Source organism: Theobroma umbraticum, unplaced genomic scaffold (assembly GCF_002168275.2).
Source record: "Theobroma umbraticum cultivar Fairchild unplaced genomic scaffold, ASM216827v3 scaffold_67.0, whole genome shotgun sequence".
In the NCBI taxonomy this organism is placed as follows: domain Eukaryota; kingdom Viridiplantae; phylum Streptophyta; class Magnoliopsida; order Malvales; family Malvaceae; genus Theobroma; species Theobroma umbraticum.
Window position 1 is genome coordinate 5,860,972 of NW_018397262.1, and position 10,056 is coordinate 5,871,027.

General features: G+C 35.3%; 1 protein-coding gene across 1 annotated transcript; it reads right to left on the reverse strand.

Moving 5' to 3' along the window:
• Positions 1-3,342: 3,342 nt before the first annotated feature.
• LOC110419523 (disease resistance protein At4g27190-like) lies at positions 3,343-8,250 on the reverse strand. The gene is made up of 4 exons (XM_021432610.1): positions 8,191-8,250; positions 7,831-7,949; positions 4,412-7,186; positions 3,343-3,943 (listed from the first exon to the last, which is right to left on the reverse strand). Exons 3-4 carry the CDS (start codon positions 7,173-7,175, stop codon positions 3,939-3,941), a joined length of 2,769 nt encoding a protein of 922 aa, XP_021288285.1. The 5' UTR covers positions 7,176-7,186; positions 7,831-7,949; positions 8,191-8,250; the 3' UTR covers positions 3,343-3,938.
• Positions 8,251-10,056: the final 1,806 nt, after the last annotated feature.

Here is a 10,056-nt window from a genome sequence, read left to right on the forward strand (position 1 = left end):
TAATAAATAAATAACTATTTATATTAATTATTAAATAAAAATTATTTTGAAGAGTATTAAAAGGAAAAATATATAAAAAATACAACATTTTAAAAATTTTGAGAGACCCCTTGAGTGGATGGATTTAATTTAATTTCAAAGGTTGTGGCGGATATTTGGTTCAATTTACTCTAAAATCACCCTATATATACAAATTAAGCTCCACAAAGAAAAACATGGCAAGATACTAAGATTTTGAGTTGATTTTAGTATTTAAAGTTATTTTAATTGAAAATAACAACACAATAATTAAAACATATTGGAAGAGCTGAAGCAGATTGACTAAGTTGTAATAATTAGCATAATTGACAGACCGAATTCAGAGACCCTTCACGAAGTTGGAAACAGGCTCAAAGCTTGAAAAAAATAGATTTAACTGCCTCAATTTTGTTGATTTTGGCAATACAAAAAAACAAAATAGTTTGCAGTGAATAAATATAGATTATAGTCAACGAAATTATAAAATGCTAATCCGGAATGGGATCCAAACATGAAGCCCCTGAATCAACACATTTTGCAATCAGATTTGGTCATGAAACATTAGATCGATGTTTCTTGTGACTAGATCTAATTATAGAACATCAAATTAATGCTTTTCATGATCAGATCTAATCATGAAACGTCAAATCACATTTCTCGTGATTAGATATGACCACGGAGAGTTAGTTCAACGTTTTTTGCAATTAAATCTAACCATGTTGATGCTAGTTGGCCACAGCCACCCTCTAGCGTCCTCTGATAGTGAAGGAAATTTAACGAGGGAAGGGGAGTGGTAGATGAATAGAAAGAGAAAGGAAATAAAAAAAAACCAGTGAAGGAAACGCCTAGATGACAAGAAGTAAACTCTGTTTCTAACCATAGAACATGCTAGAACAAGTCTATATAGCAAAGAAGTACGGAATCATCAAGTACCGGTAAAAAGGAACAAAATAAAACTGTGTCTTATCGTCTTTATAGATATTGAATCAAGGAAAGGGGGCGAGGGAACAAAAGGTCAAAGAGAAACCAAATAAAGTGCTAAGGAAGGTTCAAAGTACGACAAGAGAAATGAATATATGAGTGAATTGTTATGGTCTTGGTGCCTCAAGGAAGAATCAAAGCAATTGCAATCTAGTGGTAAATTACATCTTTCTTATAATTCGTCATTTAATCTTTCTTTGAAATTTGTTGGCATTTGCAAGGACCGCTACTGATTGTTTTATATTGACTTTTCTAAATGTTTCTGTTCTTCTGGAAACTGATAAGGTCACATGTAACTACCCTGTGGAGGGTATAGAAGAAAAATACCCCACCCTACAGAAAGTCCAGGAGACACCCTGTGGGCATGTCGTGGCAATTAAGAATGAAAACAATGTGAAAAGATTGAAAATTTAGTTCTATCCAATTATAGCGGTTGCACGTTTGACCCTTTGCATCGTCTGTCAAATTTCTAGTTACGTTATTTTCTTTAGTCATGAAATAGTGGCCAATAAGAATTGTTCGTCAAACTATATTGTTTTATAATTGTGTAGGCCTCCATACAAAGCTGAATGTTACTCTAGAACTCAAAAGTACTCTGTCCTAAAGTGTAATTGTAGGTAATTAGATATCATCAAAATGATGAACGTCATACATGAAAACACCTTCTTAATTGAAAGGCATATGATTGTTCTTTCTATGTTCAAAGAATTAAACAACTTCTTCCCTAACTTAAAATGATTTCAAAAAGGGAAATGCTTAAGAATTAAAAAGTTATTTTAAGCAAATTACATATTTTGGCCTCGGATTGTCAAGTGTTGTAAAATTTTCTTTTCTTTAATTCCTTCAATCAGTGACTGAAGGAAGCTGAGATCAGTTCAACTATCAACTAACAGGAGATCCACATGAGGTGTAATTAGCTCTTAAAATTGTTACTAGTTTCGATGCAATACCATCACTATTACCTTAAGTTCATAACCTAAAGCTAAGTTCAATTTTTGGTGAAAGAAGAAAGAAATAGAAGAATTCAAACAGAGAATAAGGACCAAGTCATGACAAGCATGAAACAGATTCAAGCAAGCAAAAGCTTACAGAAAAAGACAGAATAGTGAAAGTGAATATTACCTGTCTCGAGGCCCTGGATTGGCTGATACTTCTGCAGGACTTTGAATAGATAAAAACAGTGAACAAAACGCCTACCAGAGGACAAGATATAAGCTTCCTTGCTAACTATAGAACCTGCTATAATAAGTGTACATAGCAAAGAAATACTGAATCAGGTTCCAGTGAAAGGAAAAAAATAGAACTGTGGCAGAGTGTCATTATTGATATTTGTTAATTCCTACAATAACACTTACAATTGAAGAACAAGACAACCAAAATATCTTAACAAAGCTTCATGATTTGATGACCAGAAACTGAACAAGACAAGCACTTAAGCTAATTTTACAAGTTATGCATTAAACGACCGCATCATGTGTAGCAAAATGTCAACCTAAACCATGCCTAACTGTCTACGACTATGGTGCACTAGAGAGAGAGAGGAGCGTCTGCAGGGTTAATTTCCAAGTCTTTCAAGCATTTGACTTGTAATTCTTCAAGTTCCATTCAAACAAAGTGAATTAAGTCTTCAATGACCATCTCAAAGCTGACAATATTCAATCAAGGAAAAGGGTAGTGGGAAGAAAAGGTCAAAAGAAGCAAACGTCAAAAGATTGAAAATTTAGTTGATCCAATTATGGCAATTGCACATTTGACACTTTGCAGTATCTGTCAAATTTCTAGTTACGTTATTTTCATTAGTCATGTAACAGTGGCCGATGAGAATTGTTTGGTTGTTGATTTGGTGCCTCTTCATCCCTAGAGAGCAGTGGCCAATGAAATAATGGTTTGTACCAAACCTTGACAATTTTTAGTGCACTTTTTCAGTCGCAATCACTGTTAAACTAGTCCCCAGTAATTTCAAATTTTGGGCCACATCGCAGTTGGACTGTGAAATGGAGAAAGAAAAGGAGGCCCGTAAGTTCAGAGTTACATTTCTAGTTGAAGCAGTTCTGGAAAAAGCAGTTCTGGAAAGGCAGTTGACATTCCTTTCAGCTTCGATACTTGTGTAAGAAGAGAGAAATGGAGAGGCTGGGGCAAAATAGCACGAAACCAGACAGGGAAGTATCCAAATTAGCTTGCTCTTTAGACAAAACAATGAGGATATTTTTAAAGTTGGGATGATTGTCTAATAGCTTAATATACTTCAAAGAGCCTTCATTACAAGTCCCGGTCTAGTAAAAGAAAACAGAGATCTGCCAAGAATGAGGAAACAAAACTCTACAAACTTTGTTGAGGCAATCTTTTTGGTGCAAATACAATTGGATTAGCCCGCTGGAAATCATAAACAAGAAACCCAGCAACAATGTACTAGTAAATTCTTTCCACGACAAAAGCAACACAGGACCTGAAGGAGGTGGCTTAAAAAAGTTTAAATCAAAGGCCGAGTGCTCCACCTCCGGAGCTAAACAATCCTCTCAAGCATTCCCTTTGGACTAAAAAGGTATGCTGATCTAAACTCTAAACATAAACAGAAAATGAACATGAGGAGAGGAGCAGTAGACCATTAGCTGCTTCTTCATAAAACATATGTTTAGTTATCTCCCCTTCTTCCACTTTGACACCTTCTGCTCCAACTTCTTCATAGTCTTTCCTGAGAGCAGCATGATCTTCACGGGTTTTTGAGAATTCACTTGCTTTCATTCCTTCACTTGCACACCAATCAATGAAGTCCTGGCCTACACCGGATCAAACTTGTGGTTAATCTGGGAGAAAACCTAGGCCACGACTGTGTTGTTGCCAATAATGCACACACGACATGCTACACCTTAGCGAGATCACCCCCTAGACCATTGTGGTGGGCTGGTTATTGACACCATAGATCTCAAATGGCATTGCGATCAAGCTGCATTTGTGATGCCAAAGAAAGCACAGAATTCCGATTAAAAATCCTAATTGTAGTGAATTTGTTCTCAATCGCAGAAGCAGAAAGGGAACTGCTATTGCAATTACTTTCAATTGGCAATCAAACCTTAAAACCTATTGAAATCTTGAAGGAACAGATGGTTCACAATCATCGAGATAACAAACTAAAGGACTGACGAACAAGATAGATGCTTTTCCGCTGACAGGCTAAACGAAATAATGATAATTGGACCACTTACAGTATATGATTATATTTGAAAATGAAATGCACTAGATATCTACTAAACAATCAAAAAACAGATGTGGCTGCTTGTTTTTTATGGTAGCAATCGGAGCATCTCCCGATTCCCACCACTAATTGAATAGAGATCAATGAAAACAGATGCTTGAAATCAATTAACATAATATAATAAAAATAAAAAGGAGAGATGCTTTTTTGAGTTCATACCATTGTTGTCAGCCAAATGAGGAGAAAGAGAGGCAAACCAGTGGGGCTTCCTGTGCGTAAAGAATGGCTTAAATAGAGACTTGGCATTAGGATGGTCCCACTCCATCGATTCCCACAATTCCTCTGACGATATAACAATTTCCTTAAGAGAATGAGGAGAAGATGGTTGGCCATCATCAAGCGGTGGAAGATACAGAGGCATCCTCTGTAAATTTGGGCAATATCCGACACAAATCTTTTCAAGAGAATCACAAATCATTACTTTATTTGCACTACAAATACTTTCCAGATGCTCTAACAGCCACAGTTCCAATATTTTTAATTTGGGAAGAAGTAATTGGATAGTATGACTATTACTACTACCCATTTCTTCCTCAACTAATTCCATTTCTGATGCTATTATTTCCTCCACTTGGTAACATTCCCAAACACGTAACACCTCCAAATTTTGAAGGTTACTTAGCACCCAAACACACGAGAACAACTTTTTTATTTTTTGACAATCAAATATATTAATTTCTTTGAGAAAAGAAAATACGCCGTTTGGCGTTGCCATAAACCAAGGAAAAAATACCTCTTCGTCAGGGATATCAATAGCACCTTCAACAATATTCAATTGCTGAAGATCGGATGGGAAGTTCACACCAGCTCTGTATATTTCACAACCATTTAATTCAATGGTTTTCTCCGAATTGAGTCCAAAGAAAAGCATTCTTTTATGATGACTCACACGAATCTGATATCGACTAGGCAACTGTCTTCGACCGTGCAAAGCCTGCACATAAGTATTCAATTCATTCAAGGCATAAAACCTAATTTGAAAGAACTCCAGCTTCTTCAACTCACCTATCTCTTCTCCTTTGAGAAATGCATTTCTTACCACCAAGTGTCGCAGGCATGAAAATTTTGACAATATTCCACTGGGGACTTCTTCCTCATCCAAAACAAAATAATTGAGATTTACCAACCTTTCCATCCCATGCGGGAGCTTCTTGATTTTTGTGCCTTTAAGATCAAACTTCTTTAAAGCTTCAAGTTTTGAGAAAGATGGCACCTTTTCTAAAAGAGGGCATTCTCTAACCAATAATACAGTGAGAGCTTCCAATTTAGAAATGGAGCTTGGCAAACTTCTAATAAAATTCCTAGAAAGGTCTAGAACTTTGAGTCCCTTCATTTGCTCAAAGAAACAATCTGGAATACCAGCTACTAAGCAATTGGACAACAATAAAGTTGTGAGCATGTGACATTTTGGTGGTGACATTTCTGATGGAATTTGCAAGAATTCACTTCCCATCAATGAAACCGTTTCTAAATCTTCTGACCATTCTCGTACGTGTGGTATCTCTTGCAATTGCATACCGGCTCTTACTAGCCAATGTAGTTTTGCACTCGTGAGGCGTAGTGCCATGTCTCTCACGAGGTCATGCAACTTCACATGCCCAATAGATTCACCATTACCTAACAAGCAATTATTTTTTAGTTTATTAAGAATGGTATACCCCTGATCAAACTCTGCTTGTTCACTATCCATTTCTTCCACAAGCCCCTCTGCAATCCAAAGTTCTATTAGTCTGAATTCAGAGATATTCCAATCTTCAGGATATAATGCACAACAGAGGAAGCAATGTTGGACTCTTTCATCTTCTAAATGATCGTAACTAAACTTAAGTTTCTGAAATACCCTTTCATCTAACCCATTCACACTTTTTATAGGTCTACTTAATTCATTCAATGCATTTCTCCATTCATGAATGTTACTTATGCCCTTCATACTGCTAGCTACTGTGACTATAGCTAAGGGTAAACCAGCACATTGCTCAACAACAGATTCCACAATTGGTAACAAATCTGGATAATTCAAAACATTTCTACCAATTTTCTCCAAAAACAAACTCCTTGCATCTTGTTCTAAAAGAGTAGGCATTTTAACTTCTCGACAATCTAAATAGCGACACACATCCAACTTCCTAGTTGTTACTACTAACTTGCTCCCGTTAGAAGGCTTGGGGATTCCTACTTCTTCAAGAGATAGTTTGTCCCATAGATCATCTAAAATTAACACATACCTGCCTTTCTGAGTCAACTTTTCATTTAACATCCCTGCCTTTATTGTTTCATCATCGTCGTCAGGAAGGGTAAGTCCCATTGCACGTGAGATGCATTTTTGAATTTTGGAGATGTTCATCTCCTTTGATACGGTGATCCATATCACAATATTGAACTTCTGAGTCTCTTTTAAAAGTTGGTTATTGATGAGCTTCATGATTGTTGTTTTACCCACTCCTCCCATTCCCCAAACACCAATCTTTCCAATACCATCATCCATCAAGCATGTCCAAATTTCTTCCATACAGCTCTTTGCAACTTTCCCAACTAAAGTTGTTGTTGCCAAAGCCTGTCCAATCCACGTAAGCTCATTGACTACCAGACCTTGATCAAACTTACCCTGTTGAAGAAGTTCCTCAACTTCTGCTTTCTTTTTTAAAACATTTTCTATGTGAAATCCACGTGGGATGATACTGCTTTTCACAACTTTTTGTTCAAGCTTTTGTATCTCACCATTTATTCTTTCAACAGTTCCCAACCATAGATGAACTTGTTTCTTGAGTTTCTTACTCGGATGCAGCTCTACCTTCATTCTTAATTCTATGTCTTCCTTCAGGGCATTTAAATACTCCAATTTTCTTTTTAGGTCATTCATGTTTTGGTCATAGCTTCTATGGTTCTTCAAGAGTTTATCAATCTTATTTAGACAAAAATCCATGCTGCACTTCCCTACATAATACCAAATGGTACATCATAATATATTTTGGTAGATATTATCACATAATCATAGCCACTTATAAATGAAATAGACTCGATAAACTTGCAAGTAATATTGGTTTCTTTGATGCATACTTGTGAGGAGCTCATATTAATTAGACAAGTTGGATATGAAAGATGTGAATCAAAATATATTGTTTTTTATAATTGCATAGGCCACTAAAGAGGGAAGAAAATCACTTTAGAAATCAAAAGCATGTCCTAAAGTAAGCAGTGAACAGGGGTTCAAGAACTGGTAATAAATTATTTATTTCTTCCTTTTTTCCTGTAGATAACCATCACGTATTCTTAAATAATTAGAGCATTAATAAAAGAAGGACTAAAAAAAAAAAAGAAAGTCAATTTTCGTTAAGAATAAACATCAAAGACCCAGAAATTAATATTTTTGAACATTACTTCTTTAAAATTTCAATCAAGGATTAATATAATCTATATTTAAGTAAGGAAGCTTGTGAAAACCACAAGCTTGTGATATATCTTTTTGATAAGATAAATAAAACAAGAAACCTAGTGAAAACAACAATATATCCCAAAAAAGACATTTAATAAATAATTACAGGAAAAAATTTAAGAGAGTAGAATGACAATCAAGATACCTCAATTCTGCTTCAAATTATTTGGAAAGAAGAAGACCAAAGCACAATTAAAAAGATCCACAAACCTCCAAGCCTCCTTGCTAATTAACCGCGAACTCTTTTTAAGCAGAAGAAAGAAACTGACATATAATTAACAAGAAAAATTAGTAGTGTTAATAAATTGAAAGCTTTATGTGCAAAAGTCTTCAGATTTAGTCGTGTTAACAGGACAAATTAGACGGAAAAAGAATAGAAGCATGAGAAAAATCCAAAATACTTATATGAAACTTATGGTAAAATGAATTTATGATATAATTAGGTGAACTTTGATTAATTAATTTTACTAGTGATTTAAATATATCGTAAGCATAGACAATTTACCTGATTTGGTGAGACAATGAACTGATACTTCTATCTCAGGATGTCTTTATTAAATTTGAGAAATAAGCACAGTCAAGAAATATATACCAGTAACAAGTAGATGATCTATTTAAGAAAAAAAAAAAAAAGTCCTAATCTTCCGTGGGAAGAGCATTAATGAATTGTGAAGCAAATGTAAAGTTCAAAGTTGCAACTCAATGCAAAGTCATTGCACAAAGTTGAGAGTCACTTTTCCTTGATGCTGTTTGACAATAATGAAAATATGAATTGTCCTTATTGTTTTATGTTTCAGAAGAATGCAAGTAATGACATTGGCTTCGGGGTCACTTCCCTCAAAGCTGCTTTAAAATAGTATAAAGATGAAAGAGTGAGTGTGAATGCTGCTCCATTTTCTTAAAGACACAATAACCTAAGGAAAGTACCCCAGAAGAATATTCCAGGACACAATTTATGTGAAAGAGAAGCTAGGTGCAAATTGAGCAGAAGCAAAGATGATGCAATTAAAGTTCATTCATTGTGTTTGTAGCGATATAAAATATGTAAAAGTTAGAGGCACAAGTGCTTTCTGATGGAATCACCTTTCAGGACGCGGAACTATATCTAATGGTGTAGAGTACTACTTTTAAGATATTTATGTAAAAATTATACTATTCTTTATAACAGATTTCCCATTCAGATGTTCTGTAATTGACTTCCTACATTGATCTGAATTTATAAATTCAACTTGGAAACTAAGAATTAAGTACCTCAGTCTTGAATTCTTTTCTTGTTGTTAAATGGATGTCTATGAAGTGAACTAGATATGTGTGAAACAAATCGATCAAGCAGTGAAATCCAATTGAGTGATCAATTTTAATTTAATTCACCTAACTAATTTCAAGATTCGAGAATGATTTCATTAGAGTACAAAACCAAAACTCATCGTAGACTACATCTACTTTACTCTGTGACACCAATGACCAAAGGACAGAGAAAGCTTCTCTTATCTTTCCCTTTTCTCTTTCTTTGATTTGACCCTGCTGGAGATGGTTTTCAAAAGCGTTGGAAACTTAATTATTGCCTTTATTCCTAATTATGATAATCCAATCACTTGTTGGCATAAACATCTTCAAGTGCCTTCTTTGCTTTCCTTCCCTTCAATCAGCGACTGAAGGAAATTGAGATCAGTCCAACCATCAAGAAAATTCCACTTATAAATTACAAACAGGGCTATTTATATGATTAGGAATTCATCTCATTGGAAAAAAAAATACTCCAAAGTACCACAACTGTACTTGAAAAACCATACTCACTTGACATAGAAAGGGCGACGATTCAAGAGTTGAAGTACATGAATCATATATAAACAATTGATGAAGTAAAAGCGAGATGAGAAACAGAGTGGACCCTTAGCCGCTGCTTCATGAAACATATACTTAGTTATATTCCTTTCTTCCTCTCTGACACCTTCCCCTCCAACTTCCCGCTAGTCTTTCTTGAGAGCAGCAAGATCTTCACAGGTTTTTGAGAATTCACCTGCCTTCATTCCTTCCTTACATGCTAATGAATGAAAGCTTGTTTGGCATACACCTGATGAAACTTGTGGTCAACTTGGGAGGCCACGACTGTGTTGGTGCCAATCATGCACATGTACAGGCATGCTACAACTTAGCAAGATCACCCTCAGATACCATTGTGGCTGGCTACTAATTGATACCATACTTAAAGCTTGAGTTGCATTTGATTGCCTCACCAAATTTAATCACAAATTTAATGTCAAACAATGCACCAAATTTCGATTAAAAATCCGGATTGTGGGGAAGGGACCTGAAATTGCGATTTCTTTCAATTGTCAATCGCAACCTTTAAACCAGTTGGAACCTTGAA